Source organism: Neofelis nebulosa, chromosome 12 (assembly GCF_028018385.1).
Source record: "Neofelis nebulosa isolate mNeoNeb1 chromosome 12, mNeoNeb1.pri, whole genome shotgun sequence".
In the NCBI taxonomy this organism is placed as follows: Eukaryota; Metazoa; Chordata; class Mammalia; order Carnivora; family Felidae; genus Neofelis; species Neofelis nebulosa.
The window spans coordinates 70,496,019-70,517,197 of NC_080793.1; the positions used below are offsets into that span (position 1 = coordinate 70,496,019).

Consider the following 21,179-nt stretch of genomic DNA (forward strand, 5'->3'; position numbering starts at 1 on the left):
AGTAAGAACATCAGTAGAGGTTTGTATTTGAGTGCTTCTGCTGTACTGGCTACTGTTCTAAGCTCTTCACATATATTATTTAACCTTTACAACAACCCAGTGAGCTATGTGCACTCTTGTCCCTATTTCACAGAGGAAGCAGGTGGATTGCTCAGGAGCTCTAAGCAAGCAGCAAGTTGACCAGGTTTGACTACGCCTTCTTGCTCCAGGTCAGCACTCATAAGGTAGCACTTTCCTGCCCTCTGACTTCTGCAGTACAAACATAAAAGACCAGAGCATCTCATTGTCCCCAAACTGGGAGGAGATCTACAGCGTCTTTAAAAGAGCTGGGTGGAAAAAGGTGTTACATTTTCTTTATAGTATTTGATTAGGATAAGTAAGACAAAATATAAAGTATTAGGAAAGATATTAAATGTTGAATTTGTATAAAACTTCAGAATCTTTTCAGGGTTTCTAATGAGAAAATTGTGCTTGCTTCTGTGAACATAAATTTTTAAACAGGTTTATCCATGAAATAAGAATATACAAGTGGGTGTTATATGTAAGTGATGAATCACTAAATTCTACACTTGAAACCAATTTTACCATATATATTAACTAATTAGAATTTAAATAAAAACCTGAAATCAGAAAAAATATACTATTCCTGACCCAGACTTTTAGATGATGTTTTCTTCAAATTGAGTTCTCATTGACATTTTGTTTAGCTGAGTAGGTAATTAAAACAAAACAAAACATTTTTGTTGTATAACTGTTCAATAATTTGTAACAATTGAAAATATTTTTAGAGAATTTAAAAGCATTTCTCTGAAAATGTAATAAAGAATTTTTTTTGTGATAAAATGAAAGGAGTTCAATAAGACTTTGTAACTACAAGTGTTTGAAATGACAAAACTCTTTTTGTCATTTTAAATGACAAAAATGAAAAAGCAAATGCTTTTTCAGAAAGCATGTGCATTGTTTGAGCAGTCACCTTGCAGCTAGATTTATGCCATTAAAAAGGCATATCACCGGCAAGTGGGAGGAAGTACCTGCCACTTGTGAACATAGAGGTTTCAGGCCATTACTTGGAACCTTGCTCACTAGGAGATTCTGTGCTCTGCCCCTCCTCACAGCAGCCACTGCTCCCTGTACTGCACGGCTTGCATTTGGGACACCTAGAACACAAACTCTTCCAACAGTTCCTTGGACCTACCTACTCTGATGGGCACCGGTGCCTTCTACACTTGTCTGAGGAAGTAGATTTCCAGGGGCTCCTGCACTGCCCTCTTCACAGTTGACAAATAACTGCAGAGCAGCATGTGCAGGCGCTGTCCTCTGGGGAGCACCACACGAGGCTGCCTGCATCTGATGGTGATGGGCCCAGCATCTCTGAATCATTCTCCAGGGTTTTCTTAGGTGCCCCAAGGACTGAGGGAAACAATATTTGAGGATACATTGGTCAGAAAGCTCTGCCCTGTGCCACAGAAAGAAAATTTCTGTGAGCTTTGTGGAGATGTTTTATTTTTTTTTAAATATTTTCTAAGGTTATTAATTTTGAGAGAGAGAGAGCGTAAGAGGGGGAAGAGCAGAGAGCAAGGGAGAGAGAGAATCCTAAGCAGGTTCACGCTGTAAGCACACAACCTGATGCAGGGCTCGAACCCACAACTGTGAGATCATGACCTGAGCCAAAATCGAGTCAGACGCTTAACCAACTGAGCCACCCAGGTGCCCCAAGATGTTTTAGATAGACAATTGTGAACATTTAGCTCATGTAGAACAATCTAAATGTGAAATTCATGGTTTTGATATTAGTCCTAGAATGGAAAATAAATTTATTTGTGCAAGAAATCAGTCACGATAAGGCCAGATTATGCTGTAATAACAACCTGAAAATTTCAGCAACCTAAAACAGCAAAGTTGCTTTCTTGCTTAAGCTACATAGCCATTACAGGTTAATAAGGAGATTTTATTCATTGTAATTTCAGACTCCATCAGACTTGACTGATGGAGACTCCAGCTCAGCATATATTTCCACAATCACAGAAATAGGAACCACATTCTGGCTTTTAAAGCTTTTTAAAGCTTATATTTCACTGGCGAAAGTAAATGACATGGTCATGCCTCCCATTCAATAGGAGAGTGGTATGTAATTCTCCTTCAGGGAGGGGCAGTAAGTATTTGTGAATGGCTAACACATGCAATTTATAGTCCCAGGAGTTAACATTAAATGTGGCAATAGTTGTTGAACAACTGTACAGGATCTTTGTACCTAAAGTGCTCAAAGCAACTAAAACTTAAAGGATTTGGGGTGTCTGGGTGGCTCAGTCGGTTAAGCGTCTGACTTTGGCTCAGGTCATGATCTCACGGTTCCTGAGTTCAAGCCCTCCATAGGGCTTTCTGCTGTCAGTGTGGAGTACACTTCAGATCTCTTGTCCCCCTCTCTCTCTCTGCCTCTCCCCAGCACGCGCACTCTCTCTCTCTCTCAAAAATAAACAAACCTTTTTTTAAAAAAGGATTTTAACGTGGCATGTTAAAGTTGAAGCAGTATTAATGCTTTCCATAGTGTTTTTGAGTCTTGAACTTCTTTTTCATTTTGTAATATGGTATATTCTCCTGTGTAGTAACTTAATTCTCATGCTTGCAGCAAAGATTTAAGTCTAATAATATGTCGTAATTGGGGCGCCTGGGTGGCTCAGTCGGTTAAGCATCCGACTTAGGCTCAGGTCATGATCTTGCAGTTTGTGAGTTTGAGCCCCGCGTTGGGCTCTGTGCTGACAGCTCAGAGCCTGCAGCCTGCTTCAGATTCTGTGTCTCCCCTTCTCTCTGCCCCTCCCATGCTCATGCTCTGTCTCTCTCTGTTTCTCAATAACAAATAAACGTTAAAAAATTTTAAAAATATGTCATAATTTATCAGTGTGATGCCATCTCTATATGTCATGGTATTTAATCTTAATTTGCATATAGGGTATAGGAACAATAAGTATTAACATGGTTTTATAATAAAAATACTCTGATTTAGTAGCTACTAGGTAGCATCTTCAAATATCAGCTCTTTTTTTTTTTTAATTTTTGTGCATTGTTTCACAAAAAAATTGAAAGCTTTCCAAATAATTTTCCGGATTCTTAGGTTAAGATGGAAGTTTGAATGCATGCTTCTCATTTTTGTTCCCTCATGAAAACATATAAACTATAGTGTGTGGTTAGCTTTCAAAATGGACCTCAGTGATTCTCACTTCTAGTATTTGTACTTTTGCATAGTCCTCTACCATACTGAATAGGGGGGGAACCTGTGGAAAAAATAGGATATTTTGGAAATGACAGTAGCTGGTTTGGATATGAGTACTGTGCCTCCAGATAGATATGTTAAAACTGTAAAGACAAGCAAATGAATAACACGAAAATTAGGATAATTATCTCTGGACAGGGTGAGTTGGGTGCTATTGGGGAGAGGCACAGGGTGAGTTAACATTCTGTTAATCTTAGTGCTGGGTAACTGGAATGTTCATTTATTTAAAAAATTTTTTTTACTGAGTTGTGTACTTGATAGATTTCAAAATAAAAATGAACAAATTTCTGAATTTCACAATCTATTAAGAAAATGTGGTTCTTTTTGGGGCACCTGGGTCACTCAGTTGGTTGAGTGTGAACTTCAGCTCAGATCATGATCTCAAGGTTCGTGGGTTCGAGGGGTTGAGCTCTGCATCAGGCTCTGTGCTGACAGCTCAGAGCCTGGAGCCTGCTTTGGATTCTGTGTCTCCCCCTCTCTCTGCCCCTCCCCTGTGCTTGTGGTCTGTCTGTCTGTCTCTCTCTCTGTCTCTCTCTCAAAAATAATAAACATTAAAAAAAAGAAAATATGTTTTTTTTTTAATTGAAAGAGTACCAAGTCTAGGAGTCTTCTAGTAGTTACGGGGCTTCTTACTTTGAACTTGCAGAGCAAGGTTCAGCAAACCTAGGTTCATGTCGTGACTGCCAATAACTTGCAGATTGACCTTAGGCAAGTCACTTAACCAGTCTAAGTACCAGTTGCCTCCTCTGTAAAACTAAATGATTTGGGTTAGATATTACTGCAAGACCTTTAATATCCTAAGTGTATAGGTGTACTCAAGGTATGCTGAAACTAGTGAACCAGAAGATAATGTGGAAGGTGATTTGAAAAAGTTTCCTTTGGTTCTCTATTTTGTTGTCAGTTCTGTGACTTAGTAGCAGTCTCCAGAATCAATTTTAAGGTAGTATTTTGTGAATGATAGGAGTGTTTTTCCTTTTCTACTCCTTTTTTCCTGTCTTGGAAGTTGGAGATTAACATGTAGTTAGTTGGGCTGAGGGTCTCTGCAGTGTAAAAAATATTCCTACTTCATTGTAAACCATGTTGGTTTAACATGTTCTCTGTACATATGTATATATTACAGCAGTACACTTAAAAAAGAAAAAAAATCATGAATTTTTGAAAACCATATATGGAAAATGAATACATTTTATTGGTGGTAGTCTTGCGATAGTTGTGAAATCTCATATCTTTTCTCTATTTTCTATTTTACAGTTGTATATTGCTTACTTAAATTAGAAAAGAATATTATTGCCAGTAGGCCTTATGGGTATGAATCCAAATATTACTAAATCCAAGGGTGCCTGGGTGGCTCAGTTGGTTGAGCCTCCAACTCAGTCTCAGCTCAGGTCTTGATCTCCGGGTCATGAGTTCAAGCCTGGTGCTGGGCTGTGCATTGAGCTCCACACTGGGTGTGAAGCCTACTTGAAAAAAAAAAACAAACAAAAAAACCCCCAAAAAACCCAATTATTACTAAATCCAGTGTTGGGAGAAGTGTGTGTGTGTGTGTGTGTGTGTGTGTGTGTGTGTTGTTCTCGAATCTAGAACAGATTTTTTTTTTTAATTTTTTTTTTCAACGTTTTTTATTTATTTTTGGGACAGAGAGAGACAGAGCATGAACGGGGGAGGGGCAGAGAGAGAGGGAGACACAGAATCGGAAACAGGCTCCAGGCTCCGAGCCATCAGCCCAGAGCCTGACGCGGGGCTCGAACTCATGGACCGCGAGATCGTGACCTGGCTGAAGTCGGACGCTTAACCGACTGCGCCACCCAGGCGCCCCTCTAGAACAGATTTTACTGAGCATATTTACTCATCTGCCTCTTCTCCTTCCCTACAGGAATTATTCTTGACAAAAGTATTTTAAAATAGAAATCGTTACAATGGCCTCAGCAGTACTTAGTTCTGTTCCCACGACTGCTTCTCGTTTTGCCCTATTGCAAGTAGATAGTGGCAGTGGTTCTGATTCTGAGCCCGGAAAAGGCAAAGGTCGGAATACTGGAAAGTCTCAAGCAAGCAAATCAACTACAAATGAGAAAAAGAGAGAAAAAAGAAGAAAAAAGAAGGAACAACAACAGAGTGAAGCAAATGAGGTAACAATTAGAACTTTTTGTGTCTGCTCTCCCAATAGACTGTGAGCAGAAGTCCAAACCAAGGGGTCAGTGAGAGCCAGGCTCTCTCTGAGACTCTGAGTAGAGCCCTTCCTAGGCTCTTCCTAGCTTCTGTGGCTGCATCATTCAGTCTTTGCCTCTGCTGTGACTTAGCGTCCTTTGTGTGTCTCTGTCTTCACCTCTTCTTGTGGGGACAATAGTCATATTGGTTTAGGGCCCATTCTCATTCAGTGAAACTGTATTGTAAGTTATCTTGATTACCTCTGCAGGATCTTCTTTTCTTTTTTTTTTTTTTTTTTAATTTTTTTTTTCAACGTTTTTTATTTATTTTTGGGACAGAGAGAGACAGAGCATGAACGGGGGAGGGGCAGAGAGAGAGGGAGACACAGAATCGGAAACAGGCTCCAGGCTCTGAGCCATCAGCCCAGAGCCTGACGCGGGGCTCGAACTCACGGACCGCGAGATCGTGACCTGGCTGAAGTCGGACGCTTAACCGACTGCGCCACCCAGGCGCCCCAAGATCTTATTTTCTAAATGAGGTCCCATTCACAGACACCTGAGGGTTTTAGGCCTACTACATATCTGTTGGGAGATTACAATTCAATCCATAACAACTTCTTAATAGTTTTATCTCTTGTTTCACTTGCTGCATCTCAGATCATGATGATGTGACTGTTACTTGAGACTGGTTTAGCCAGTCCACTTTTAGCTCATCATGTTATTTTGTGGACTAGGCCCTGTATTTTTAAGGACTAGCAAAGTAGTTGCTGGAGTTGTTTAAACTTTTAAATTTGTAAGCCATTAAACTTTAATCTTTTTTTTTTTTAATTTTTTTAATGTTTATTTTTGAGAGGGAGAGAGACAGAGCATGAGTGGCAGAGGGGCAGAGAGAGAGGGAGACACAGAATCTGAAGCAGGCTCCAAGCTCTGAGGTGTCCTCACAGAGCCCGACGTGGGGCTCGAACTCACAAACCGCAAGATCATGACCTGAGCCGAAGTCGGACACTTAACCGACAGCCAGCCAGGCACCCCAACTTTAATCTTTTTGAATCCCACTGTTTTCCTTTTTTAAAAAATGAAGTATAGGGGCGCCTGGGTGGCGCAGTCGGTTAAGCGTCCGACTTCAGCCAGGTCACGATCTCGCGGTCCGTGAGTTCGAGCCCCGCGTCAGGCTCTGGGCTGATGGCTCGGAGCCTGGAGCCTGTTTCCGATTCTGTGTCTCCCTCTCTCTCTGCCCCTCCCCCGTTCATGCTCTGTCTCTCTCTGTCCCAAAAATAAATAAAAAACGTTGAAAAAAAAAAAAAATTAAAAAAAAAAAAAATGAAGTATAGTTGACATACAGTGTCATGTATGTCATGTATGTATGTTTTAAGTACTTTGCATCTATTGACACAGTTAAGAACAACACAACAACCCTGTAATAATCAGTAATGATATATTATCATTATCCCCATTTAAAAATTTTTTTCTTTTACTTGGGGGTAGTTGACACATACTGTTACATTAGTTTCAGGTGTACAGTATAGTGATTCAACAGGTTTATCCATTATGCTATGCTCACCACAAGCCATACAGTGTCATATTAGCTTCAGGTGTACAACATAGTGAAAAGTACACTTGTTATCCTGTTTTTCACTTCTATAAACTTCTTCCTTTAAGTAAAGTAGAATCATTAAAATCATGGTATAATAGAATACAGTCCATTTTCACTTATTGTTTCATTTAGAAACCCACCAATATTATCTAAATACCTGTGAAGTTACTATTTTACAAAGATTAAGAAAAGCACAAATAGTGACTCTGAGCATAATGAGTGGAATAGAAATATTATTGACTTCTTAACAAAAAATCATTAGTATTCTAGAATTGGTAGACTGAATTTAATGATTTTTGTTCATTTGTTTCGTAGCTCAGGAATCTTGCTTTTAAGAAAATTCCCCAGAAATCCTCCCATGCCATTTGTAATGCTCACCACGAGCTTTCATTACCAAACCCAGTACAGAAGGATTCACGAGAAGAGAATTGGCAAGAGTGGAGGCAAAGAGATGAACAGGTACGGCTAAGTAAATCAAATTGTTTTGCTTTGTATTTTGATGAATGTGTGCATTTTTATTTAATTATTTTTTAAGTTTTTTTTATATATTTTGGCGGGGGAGGGGCAGAGAGAGAGGAAGAGAGAGAATCCCAAGCAGGCTCTGTGCTGACAGCCCAGAGCCTGAGGCAGGGCTCAAGCTCATGATTTGAGATCATGACCTGAGCCTAAATCAAGAGTTGGAGGCTTAGCTGACTGAGCCACCTAGGCACCCCAAATTTATGCATTTTTAAAATGGCAGTGTATCTGAATCCATGACAACACTATTCTGATGAGCATACTGTATTGGATTAATTCACACATCTTTTGCTTTTACTGAGAGGCTCTGTTTTTTATCTAGGAAAAAGTTGATATATTTGTTATTTTATGTAATTCAAAGCAGTTATTTTGTGAGTTTTCAGTTTATATGCCTTTTTACAAGTGAGGGAGAGATACAGAAGGTAAAACAACAGGATTAAATTATTTCATGTCAAGAGATGAGTATTTGTAGGGTCAGAGGTCTCTTGTTAATACTTAGTCACAGTTTTGCTTAAAAAAAAAACTTTGAAGGTAAACTTCCTCTTCAACTTTGATGTAACATAGTATATGACATTTGTTAGTTTAACTTATTTATATGGTATTTTGTGCTTCTATTAAATAGATATCAGTAATAACCAAATCAGGTAATTTTTAAGACCAGTCAGTTTCTTTTTCTGTGTGGTGTTCAGGAAAATAACATACTAAGCCTAGAATGTACTCTAGGAGATACTGGATGTATGAGAAATGAATAGTTACTTATTTGCTTACTTGTTAAACTGTCATTTAATCCATTGGGAAGAGGTATTGTTTTATCAGATATTTGACTTAATAGAGTGCTATACCTATCATGCTTCAGTTACTAGTTTTAAAAGATTTAGAGTATACTAAACTGTGCTTTTAACACATCAGCTGTATTAGTTACCACATTTTCATTAGGATTGTGTAGTGCCTTAGGCTCATCATCACAAGCATCAGTTATTATACAAGAGCTGTTTGCAGATGCCATTTAAAAGATATTTCCAGGCAGTGGATACTAGATACATTGTCTTGTATTAAACCCTCTAGTTTTTATTTGATTATTTCTTTTTTTCCTTCTATGGCATTTATTATGACAAATTCTTACAAGTATAAATGTAATGATCTACTTTGTTTAGACAGTAATAGAATTTACCAGTGTCTTCACCAGAGAGAATTTCTCCCAGTGGCCCTAAGAGCACTGGAAAATTAATGAAGGAAAACTACTCAAATTTGCACCAAAATCCATTTTGTGTAATGTGGGAACCTGAGCACAGATATTTGATTGCCCTTCTTCCTGCCCCTACTGATTGCTGCCAGAATGATCAGGTAATTATGAAAAGAAAATAGTTGACATGGCCCTGGCCCTATACAAGAATATCATCCCTGGCTCAGGATCTTTGAGGAACTTCTGCTGGATATGCTATTGATGGGCCACTTAGGAAAACCTGGTAGCATATTTGGAAGTCTCACTTGCAGAAAATAATCAAGGTCATGAGAAGTAGAGTAGATGCTAGGATAATTAACACCGATGAATGGCAAAGAGATAAAGGCAGACCTTGGACAGTAAACCATTTGGAATCTATTTTACTGTGTGGAATAACAAATTTTAAAAGTAGGGACCAGGCAGTGACTAAACTAGGCAAAAAGCCTGTAGAATGGTGGGTGTTCTCCCTGACACAATAAAGAAACAGCACAGTGAGAAATTCCAGTATTGAGGACTGAGCCAGACAAAAAGCTGACTATAGAAAGCTAGCCTGTTATGTGGCTACTTTTTTCTTTTTTTTTTTTTTTTTTTTTTCAACATTTATTTATTTTTTGGGACAGAGAGAGACAGAGCATGAACGGGGGAGGGGCAGAGAGAGAGGGAGACACAGAATCGGAAACAGGCTCCAGGCTCCGAGCCATCAGCCCAGAGCCTGACGCGGGGCTCGAACTCACGGACTGCGAGATCGTGACCTGGCTGAAGTCGGGCGCCCAACCGACTGCGCCACCCAGGCGCCCCATGTGGCTACTTTTTTCAATCACAAAAGAGAAATTATGCTAAGACAAACTTTCCTACTCCTAAATCACCAAGGTGACTTTGGCTTCACAGAGCCTCAGCATAAAATCTGACAGGCATTAAATAGCAACCAGGTGGATAGTAAACAAGCATCCACTCCATCTACATATGAGCAAACAGTGGAACTTAGTTGATCTCATCTCAGCTGAAGAAGTTTGTGCCATGTGAAAGGAAAAGAACATTGTACTTAGTCTCCAGAGTGAAAGCATACTTTGAAAAATATTTATTACAGGGAGCAGAAGTTGATTATAGACAGCACCTGTTCTTTTAATAAAAACCAAGGAGCTAGACCATTTTGTAAAAGTCAAGGGGATTAGTAATGATATATATAAGGCGAGGTGAAAAAGTGCCAAAGAAGTTGAAAAGAGGGGCGGGTGAAATAAAAAATTTGGGGGAAGTAAAATCATAGAATCTAAAATTTCATTAGAAAGACTAAAGAACAGAGTATACACTGAAGAAAATTGAGTCAATTGTATGAAGGAAAATTTGAGATAAATTTTGCCAATAAAATCAACCTAATAGATTGGAACACAGAACTGAAATCCAACAGAGGCAGAGTTAGGGTCCCCAAAACAAATAGAATAGAGGCAATCATTAAAGGTAATGTTGATAAAAATTTTCTTAAAGGACTTGAATCTGAGCTTGAAAGAACTTTTAAGCCTTTTTCAAAGGATTTTTTGGGAAAACTTTTTAAAAATTCTCTTAAAAGTATTTAATTTTAAGAATAAGAGACACAAAAATAATACTATAAATATATGCATGGGAGAAAAAGGTAAAAAATTAGACCAGCTACTTTAAATGGCAGAATTAAAATGTTAGGACCAAGAATTCTGTATCTAGCCAAGATGTCATTTTTTTGAGTGCTCAAGAAATATATTCCCAGACATGGAAGGGCTAAGGAGGCATACTGCCATTATTCTTTCTGCAAATTTTTCTGAGATACACTCTTTGCCAATTAAGACAAATCGAAATAAAGAGCACAATTGGAAAGTACCAGTGGCGAACATTGAAGCTAGTTCAATACATAATTAACTCTAAGTAGTGTTTGTAAATTGTTATTAATGAGAACATAATTCACATGAAGAATTTGTCTAAAATGGAACGGAACCCCTGTTTTTGAACACAAAAATTAGTAAGGAAGTAGGTTGGGGAAGCCAATAGGTATTTTAAGATTTTTCATATTGATGACAAGATACATAGTTCCAAGTGTGATTTTTTTTTTAATTTAAAAGAACTATTTATACACAAGACTTTTCATTCTATAAGTTTTAAATCAGTTGAAGAAAAAGAATTAAACCTGGTCCATATAAGCAGAAGTTATAAAGTAAAGGAAGATGCAAGGAAGCCTTTGAAATAAGATATGAAAAAGGATAATAGACAAATAATTTGTTTTATAAATAAATATAAATAGTTGAATTTACCCATTAAAAGACCAATGGGGGCAAACTGCCTGGAACACATTTTGATCTTAATTCTTATCTTTTCCTTAACATTAAAAGTTGTGACACATTGACCTGAAAGAATAGGTTCAGACTATTCAAGATATTGTATATTTTGCTGAGGTATGTTATGGAAGTTGCTAGAAATTGTAGAGATAATCTTCAATGCAATATTAGTATCTTAAGAAATGTTTGTATCTCATTTTCCATTTTGTAGACTTATATCCATCTCAGCATACTTCAGAGTTGGAAAGATAGTGTTATATTTCCTATTTCTTTGCAGAATGGTATACATCAAAAGTAGGTATATGCTTTGCACTTGAAATGCACAAGTTTTATGTGATATATGAAGTATGTGAATTATATCTTAGTAAAGCTGTTTTTAACAAAGATGAATAGGCCTGCTTTGATTTGGTCATATTTATAATTTTTACTACTTTTAATATTGAATTAAGATCAAGAGACATACTGTTCAGTAATACCTGTTGCCTGGGAATAAATCTGTGGAGATATTGTTCAGGTATAGTTATACCTCCTTTATTCATGATACATTGATATTACTGATTCCAGTGTACCTTTTTGTAACTCTACATCATGGCTCAAAAATAATTAACTGAATAGAAAAATTTCTTCTCATGATAAGTTTTTAGTGATAAACCAATCAAAATTTGTGTGTTTCTTCCTCTTACTGATTCAAACCGCACATCACTGGTTTTATCTGACTCTGAAGTGGATTATCTGCTAGCATGTGCACAATAGTAATTGTTCTTTCACACTGAATCCTCTACTCCATTTGATTAAAGGTGTTTTGCCAATAGCTTGTTCTGTGTTTGTGAGTATACTGTTTGTCATTAACCTGATGACTGGTATAATAAGACCCTTGGCAATTGTTTGACTTGCATGTGTGTCTCTATATCTCTATAAGGAGTGCAAATTCAAATGAATCCTCTGTATTTTGGGGCTCTTTTTTTAGCAACAAAATTCATCACTTTTCTTCTGGAAAAAGCATTACTTGGTACTTGTTCTGGAAAGACTCCTACAATTCATTGTGCTTTGAAAGTGAAACAAAAACTGGTGTCTTCAGGCTACAGGTCTGACCATGTTTCATAGCAGGCAGCTAGGAACAAATAGGTTGACTCAACAAATCAAAATTTCTATTTCAAATAGTCACTGTCTTAATTTTCTGTTTATAATTTTCCTTTTCAGTTGCTTATATGGTATCGCTCTTGTCCTGACACAAACAGATATATATTCTGTATTCACTGTATTTGTGTCCTGTTTATTTAAAAATTCATGGTGTTTTTTATAAGTTGCAATGTTTATAGTTCTGTTTTCATTCCTACTTTTAACCCCTCAGTATATGATTAAACCAGTTTTGTTCCTTAGAGATACAATAGAGCATACAACAAAAAATGTAAACGACACTCCAAGAATAAATAAACACTAAAAAAAAATTTTTTTTAAGGGGCACCTGGGTGGTTCAGTTGGTTAAATGTCCGACTTCAGCTCAGGTCATGATCTCATGGTTCATGAGTTCGAGCCCCGCGTCAGGCTCTGTGCTGACAGCTCAGAGCATGGAGCCTGCTTCCGATTCTGTCTCCCTCTCTCTCTTTGCTCCTCCCCCTCTTGTACTCTGTTTTTCCTCTCTCTCAAAAGTAAAAAAAAATTACAAAAAATGAGGTATGATTTGGTTAGGAATAAAAGCTTTAGTTCATTGTGTCCAGTGTTACTATTTTTCCAGTTTTTAAGTTATCCCTTGGAAATATATCACTCCTTTTTGGAGTTGGTTTCTGTTTTGGTTTAGATTTTTGTTGTTGTTATCAAGCAGTAGAAATAATTATGATTAACTTGGCAGAGATCATTTGTTGAAAGGTTTCACAGATCTGAATTAAGAACCAAACAAGTAGGCCTTGGGGAAGATGGAAACTAAGAATTCTGGAGCACTTAGAGGAGTGACCTAGTACAACTAGTACATGCTCATTTGTAGAGGGCTGTCACATGACTAGACCCCACTTGCTTTGTGTTTGTTCTCAAAATTTAATTGCTAGGAGATCAAAAGAGTTGGATCCCTTGCCCCCACGCTGTCGTTGATGATGGTAGCTTGGATTTTGTGTGGGTTTGTTGGTGGGTGGTATGTAGGATTATATAATCGGCTGTCCTACTAGAATCATAGGACTTTGGGATGAAATACAGTTATTCACAGGAGTAAAGGAATGGTTTCTGAACAGACAGAAACAAGAAATATCCACTAAATGTGTGCTTTTACTATCTAGTCCACATAGGTCAACACATACATGTACACAAGTCCAGGAAGTTTGTGTTGTGACTCTCCTGTGTACAGCTGCAGATATAACCTTATCTCCGTGGTGGAAACCCGAAGTCCCACCCAACTACTGTAGCAATTCTGCCTGGCAATTAAGAAAAGTAATTCTTGGAGAGTAGTTTGATTAGAGGGTAATGGAAGCTGTATTATAAGAAGTTAAGATGAGAAAGACTGGTGGGAAAGAGGAACCAAAAGATATAGATCAAAAATTAAAGAATCATTTTTTATAGTATTAGATTACCTTAAAAGGTAGGGCAACCAAATAAAAGGATATGAGTAAAAAGATGCACTATGAATAATTATGCTATAACATCAGGGATATACCAGGACATTTGGTCACCTTTTAAAGTTATTTGGTCACCTGTTTAAAGTTTCTGTACCCATGGATTAATCTGTATTAAGGGAATGGTATGTTTTATAATGCTGATTGTGTTATTTTTTAGTATTTTTGAGTAGTAATCCCTATTAAAATTTTCTGTGTCTTAAACTGGATACCATCATCGACATCTAATATATTGTCAATTTCTTTGTAAGTTTTTTTTGCTAAAGGGAAAAATTGATATATAAAACATAATTGACAGTGAATAGGGAAGTAGAAATATCAAAATTGGAAGTTTTGCTTTGGTATCTTCTGTAAAATACAGGGTTCCCTACTTTGGCGTGGAGAGATAACTTTGGAGAACCCAGGTTATTTTTTAATGCATTTGTTTTCCTTTCTGTATATATAGTCATAGTTCTTTTGCTTGTGTGGCATAATTGTGAAACTTTCTTTTTGTTTTAGCTGACATCTGAAATGTTTGAAGCAGATCTTGAGAAGGCATTATTGCTAAGTAAATTAGAATATGAAGAGCACAAAAAGGTATTTACACATTTATTGATTTAGATATTTCAGAAGTTTAATTGTTCAAAGGTTTGGACCAACCTTCCTGAATTTTATATAAAAGTTCTCCATTTAAAGCTTGTCCTAAAAATTCATCATCATAACAATATTATTTGAAATTTTTATAATAAGATTACTTCTCAAGTTTTGAGAGGCAACAAAAACATGAAGACTGAACTTTGGTGATTTGGAATGTTTCCTTAAGAAACTCTTGCACCTTAAGAAATTCTTCCTTAAAAAAAGGGTCCCACTTCTTTTTTTTTTTTTTTTTTTAAGTTAGTTTATTTATTTTGAGAGAGAGAGAGTATGAGCCAGGGCGAGAGTGGGTGACACTGGGATGGCAGTGCAGAGAGAGGCAGAATCCTAAGCAGGCTCGGTGCTGTCAGTGCACAGCCTGATGCTGGGCTCAGTCCCACAAACTATGAGATCAAGACCTAAGCTGAGGGGCACCTGGGTGGCTCAGTCGGTTGAGCATCCAACTTCGGCTCAGGTCATGATCTCGCGATGTGTGGGTTCGAGCCCCGCGTTGGGCTCTGTACTGACAGCTCAGAGCCTGGAGCCTGCGTCGGATTCTGTGTCTCCCTCTCTCTCTGCCCCTCCCCTGCTCATGCTCTGTCTCTCTCTGTCTCAAAAATAAATAAAAACATTAAAAAAAAATAATAAAAAAAAAAGACCTAAGCTGAAATCAAGAGTTGCACGCTTAAACTGTGTAACTAAATTGTGGTATTGGCTTATGTGCTGAAAAGCATTGTATAGCTTGTAACTATAGGAACATTTAAGTTAAAGTAGTGTTGCCTTCTAGTGTCTGTATTTAAGTTGAACATTTATTGTTTTCATATCATTTGACATTTTAGTCCTTTATATGTATTGGGAATTTTTTTGGTCCATAAAATGTATTCAGTTTGTGAGTATAGTTGATCATAAATGACCCTGATCATGCTTATGGGCCTTTAGACTATGTCATAGTACACTAGCTCCTTCAGTTAAGATGAAGGGAGGAGAGGAATTAAAATTCACAGCAGATGATTTTGCTTTTTATTTATAGTGCAAGGGAAAAGGATGAAAGTTGCCAGTAAAGTGGACTTTGTGCATTGTGTATGTTTCATTTTCCATGTCCCTATTCCTGTTACCCTAATTAATAAAGACTAACTATAATCTTTATTATTAGTTGTCCATTTAAGCACAAAGCTGGCAACTAGAAAAATGGATACAGCTAGCTTTACTACGATTTAATAATTTAAATGGACTTTCAGTTATACTGGAAAAGTGTAAAAAAAAAAGTTCTCCTGACTTGCTTAATCAGAGATAAAATTTATCAAATAGAATATTATCATACAATAATGATTTATTGTTGTGAGATACATGTCTAGATTCTAAAGCTAAAAGAATTAGCTATATCTTTAGAGGAGTAGAGTAGATGGTGTTGATAAAATATCATGATCCCTGCCGGTTTTCTTAACACAATCATAGGCCTGTTACCCAAAAGCATTGGTTCTGTCAGACCATAATGACTCTCAGAGAAGGGAGGAACTCCTTTTGTATGCAGTAGCTAGTTTGATGTGATTACCTTAACGTAGTCATTGAGTTTTAGGTCAATATCCAAAAAAAAAATTACTATAATTATTTTAGCCTAACTATCTTTATATTAACTAAAGTTTGGGATGGCATTTTATATTCTGTTCTATTACTCATTCACCAATATTTTTTGAGTAGCCAAAATGTGCTAGGCACATAATACAAAGATAAAGATATGGTCCCAGCCCTTGAATTTAGTAGAGGGAAATGTACATGTAATTACTGTGTATAGTATTGACAGATGAATGTTTTCAGTGCAGTGGTAATTCAGAAAGATGGAAGAATTTTCTTTGCCTTTGATGGGGATGAGTTTTAGAAAAGGATTTTTTTTTTTATGTTTATTTATGAGAGAGAGTGTGTGTGCACACGCCCATGCCTGCACGCAGGGGTGGGGCAGAGAGAGAGGGGGACAGAGTATCTGAAGTGGGCTCTGTGCTGACAACAGAGGCAGCCCAGTGTTTGAACTCATGAACTGTGAGATCATGACCTGAGCTGAAATCAGAAACTTAACTGACTGAGCCACCCAGGCACCCCTAGAACAGGATTTTTAAAGAGGAGTCTTACAAGTCATATAAAAGGTCACAGTGTAGGCAAGAGAAAGTAGGCATTGTCAGAGAAGGGGTGGCAAGAATACAGGATATGTGTGTATGAAAGGGTATAGCATAGTGGATTTGGAGTTGCTAGAGACACTTTCTGAAGGATAGGATATAAAGAATCTTGAGCACCAGGTTAAGGAGATTTGGCTTTATAAATCTGTTGTCAGAGAGCTATTGAATATTTTTAACTGTTAGATTGATTTCAGGTTTTCGTTTTAGAAACTCATGCTGTAGCAGTGTAGAAGATAGATGGAGGGGCTAAAATTAGAGGGTGTTGCAATGTCCAGCAGAAGATAGAGAAATGACAGAAGGTCTGAAGAGAACAGATGTAAGAGATCTTTAGGAGATAAACTCAACAAGACCTCATGACTAATTTGTATATAGTGTGTAGGAAGAACAGATAGAAGTGACTCAGGTTTCTAGTCTACAGAGTTGAGTGATGATGGTAGCATTAAACAGGTGCTTTAACGAGAGGATCCAGTAGGGAAGGCAGGGTGAACATATTTAGCTTGGAGATGTTTACTGAACATTCCAATTGAGTTGTCTGTACATACCAAAATCATGAGTGTATCATTAGAGCTTTAAATTTTGAGAAACAATGGTCATAAAGCAAAAGAATAGCTTAAGAGTGGAATAATGATGAGAAGAGTTTGGAGAAGAGAAGCCAGTGATGGAGACTGAAGAGTAGTTAGAAGTGTATTGAGGAAACTAAGAGGTGTTTGAAAAAATAATGTCTTTGGATTTGGCATTGAGAGGGAGGTTGACCTTAATTTTAGTGGCAGAGAACAGAGGAAGCCAGATTTGACAGGGAGGTGAGAAAGGAAGTTGACTATAGATGATTGTCTTAAGTTTGGTCCTGAAATAAAGAAGAGGTGGCAACTAGGAGAGGTTATAAACCAAGGTATAGCTTTTTATTTTTATTTTAATGTTTAAGAGGCAAGAGATTGAGTTAAAAAATAAAAAAAACCAGCTTTTTATACAATTTGGCTAGTTTATTTGAGAGAGAGAGATAGCATGAGCAGGGAAGGTGCAGAGAGAGAGGGAGAGAGAGAATCCCAAGCAGGTTCAGCATTGTCAGCACAGAGCCCTATGCGGGGCTTAAACTCCTGAACCTTGAGATCATGACCTGAGCCGAAATCAAGTCGGATGCCTAACCGACTGAGCCACCCAGCTGCCCCTAACGTGTTGACTTTTTAATTTGCTATTTATCTTTAAAAAATAAAACTTTAAGAAATATATTACCTAATGGTATGTTGATTTTTTTTTTTTTTTTTTTTTTTTTTTTTTTTTTTTTTTTACTAGTGTTAACCAATTTTAATTGTTGGTAATTCTTTTTAGGAGTATGAAAATGCTGAAAGTGCTTCAACTCAATCAAAGGTTATGAATAAAAAAGATAAAAGAAAGAATCATCAGGGAAAAGACAGGCCTCTTACAGTATCACTAAAAGATTTTCAATCTGAAGGTAATATATGTATGAAATCTATTATGCTAGAGAAACTATTTTAAGTCTTTTTATATGTAAGTTGTAAGTTCCTTGCTAGTTTTTAAAATAAGTAAGAATTGTTTTTTTAATGTGTTACTGAGATTGTGAAAAATGTAGCCCTGTTTGGAAATAAACAATTGGGGGAGGGGGGGTGTGTAACTTAAAAGTAGTCATTAAATCCCCATAAAGCTTCAGTATGAATTTATCTTTTTGTATTAGAATTTGTCCATTTTCTAAAACTCACTGAAAATAAAAATTGTACTTGTAGTCTTTGAGTCATCTTGAAACGTTGTTGTCCTTATACATAAAGTGATTGGACTTACAGTACACCTGGAATAGTATCTTCAGGTTTCATCCACTATTGGTCAACCTCTTCAAATTATCTAGAACTACACCTTAGAAAGTTAAAATACAAATTTTTAGGAGACTTATTACCAGAAAACTTTATAATATCATTTATATTTTTTTATTGAACAGAAAGACACATTAAAGGCAGATCATAAAACACATTGCTTTTGATGTGAGAAATGGTGAAAACCCTAAGTCTGTGCTGTAAAATATGGTAGCTACTACTCATATGTGGTTATTTAAATATAAATTAATTAAAATGAACTAAAATAAAAAAGTCCTTAGTTGTGTCAGCCACATTTCAGGTGCTCAGTAGCTACATGTAACTAGTGGCTTCTACATTAGAACAGGTATGGAACATTACTATCATTACAGAAAATTTTATTGGACGGTGCTTTGCTTATGTCAGAATAGTTGCTGACAAAATGAACTGCGTTTGTTCATTGACAGAGTGATCTATTTGATTCATATGAAATTAGCTCTTAATACATTGGGCATTTGTTCTGTTAGGATTAATAACACTATAGTAATCTAAAAAGAACAATACAGTGAAATACCTTACCATTTTCAGAAACAAGCCTATCTGTGAAATTTGGAATACACTTAGAGCATTGTTTTGCTTTGGTGTAAGGATCAAGACAGTTTTTCCTATAGTCTGCCTCTTTTATTAAGTGGTTTTTTTTTTGTTTGTTTGTTTGTTTGTTTAGGGGTTAAAAGAAGAGATGTATGTTAAGTTTCTTATTTGAGGTTAAAAGAAACAGGTGTAAGTTAGAGTTTTCAGTTTTGGTAAGAAAGATTTTATATAAGATGTATTATTAAAAACTAGTCAGAAACATGAAAAGAAAGCTTTTTAAAACTTTATTTTTCATATGTTTGATTATAAGTACTATGTAAATTTATTAAATGGATTGAGAAAGACATCAATATGATGCTGTTCTGGGGAAGCTAGACAACTATTTCAAGATATGATTTTAAAAGTTATGATTATTCCTCAGTTTCTTGCATCTCATTGTATGCTAAGTAGAACACACTAGAAGAATGACTTTGATGCTAGGAATAGGTAGGAAATTAGAAATAAATAGGATTTGGTAGTTTGAGCTGAAACTTGTGATTTTGACATTTACCATACTTGTAGACTCTGTTCCGATCAACAAATGCTTTAGAGAACTGGGCCAGCTTTTAAATTCTCAGTCGTAAGAATGCTCTTCTATTAAATTATTGTTAGTCCTTGAGAATAGAAAATTTCTGCTGTGCATAAGAAGCAATGTTAGATATTAGATATCCTGATTATCTCTAATTTAAATAAGACCTCTTGCTCCCTCTTTGTACTTGAGTTTCAGCCTTGTATCTGTGTGGACTCCCTTATGTCTTTCTTTTCTTCATTCTGTAATCCTTTTCCAAAAATGCTGTGTTGTTACTAAGTCAATGATTTGTGGATCTGGATATTTTTCTTATTGCCTTCTTTTTTGTATTCATTTTATAAATATATGTCACTTTTTAAGATTTTTTTATAGTATTATCAAAGCACTATGATGTATATTTTTAAAACTAAGAGGTTTAAAGGACCCAAATTACTCTTCTACTTTTTTCCCCCCACAAAGGCAGTGATCTGTACAATTTTGCAGTTATAATACCCTGTGGTTTGATTTTAGACATGTTTGTTCACCTCTTTGGCCAAAAAAAATTGTTTAACGAAAAACCTTATTATTTGGAATTCAAATGTGTAAAATTTAATAATACCCTGTGGTATGGGTGGCATTTACTGGGATATAAAACGTAGTCCCTAAGCTGAGCAAATTAGTAATTATGTGTTGAAATTTAACATCTTATCCCTAGAGAAGAAATCTGATATTTTAGACAACCCCCAAATGACTTCTTTAACTCTTATTATAATTTTGCAAGTCTTCTCAATTACTTTGTTTGAATATTTTTACATACTGGGTATTAATAATTATTAATATTAATAAAGTATTAATATTATTGTTAATTTTATTCAGTGAAATGTCACCATTTTTTTTTCATTTACAGATCACCTTAGTAAAAAGACTGAGGTAAGTGTTATTGTAACCATCTTTATTCTAGAAAATACTTGATGATTTTAAGAATAATAAGTCAGTGTTTGGCAGTGCTTTTTCAGATCTAGCTATTTAAAGGACAACCCATAGGTTTGTTGTGAGTGAATCCAGTCATGTCTGGCAATTATAAGGATGTAAAATATATTGCAGTAGATTGAAAATACTGTTTCCATGGAGGAAGTATATTATTTGGCTTTAGTATCCTAATTTGTGTCTGTGTGTGCATGTGCGCGCGCACACACACACACACACCCCAAAAGGTTACCACATGTAAGCTTAAAATTTTAGGGAAAAGTGGTGTAACACTCCAATATTTATTAAAAACATCCTGAAACCATGTCTGAAGATATTTAGGAATTATGGAAATTATGAGGTTAGCTGTGATTCTGTAGTTTATACCTATGGATCATATGCTACTCTTACCATTCACCATCACAAGTAGCACCACCCACACGTAACTTCCTAGGGTTATTGATTGGTTTTCTTTTTTTTAAAACTCCAGGAACACCTGGACTTAAGTTGCTGACTTTGGCACAGGTCATGATCTCGCAGTTTGTGAGTTCAAGCCCCACTCCAAAGTGGGGATGTTCTGTGCTAAAAGCTCAAAGTCTGGAGCCTGCTTTGGATTCTGTGTCTCCCTCTCTCTCTGCCCTTCCCCACCTCACGTTCTATCTCTGTCTTTCAAAAAATGAATAAGCATTAAAAAAAACTTTTTTTTTAAGGGGTGCCTGGGTGGCTCAGTCAGTTAAATGTCCTGACTTCAGCTCAGGTCATGATCTTGTGGTTTGTGAGTTCGAGCCCCGTGTGGGACTTTGTGCTCACAGCTCAGAGCCTGGAGCCTGCTTTGGATTTTGTGTCTCC

General features: G+C 36.5%; 1 protein-coding gene across 3 annotated transcripts in view; it reads left to right on the forward strand.

The window, feature by feature from the left end:
- Positions 1 to 21,179, forward strand: part of GKAP1 (G kinase anchoring protein 1) — an 80,745-nt gene that overhangs the window by 7,939 nt on the left and 51,627 nt on the right. For all 3 annotated transcript variants that reach the window (XM_058695594.1, XM_058695596.1, XM_058695595.1), the window contains exons 2-6: positions 5,142 to 5,394; positions 7,322 to 7,465; positions 14,143 to 14,220; positions 17,751 to 17,874; positions 20,272 to 20,294. In XM_058695594.1, the coding sequence (XP_058551577.1) occupies positions 5,185 to 5,394; positions 7,322 to 7,465; positions 14,143 to 14,220; positions 17,751 to 17,874; positions 20,272 to 20,294 (579 nt within the window). In that variant the 5' untranslated portion in view covers positions 5,142 to 5,184. The remainder of the gene's footprint in view (positions 1 to 5,141; positions 5,395 to 7,321; positions 7,466 to 14,142; positions 14,221 to 17,750; positions 17,875 to 20,271; positions 20,295 to 21,179) is intronic.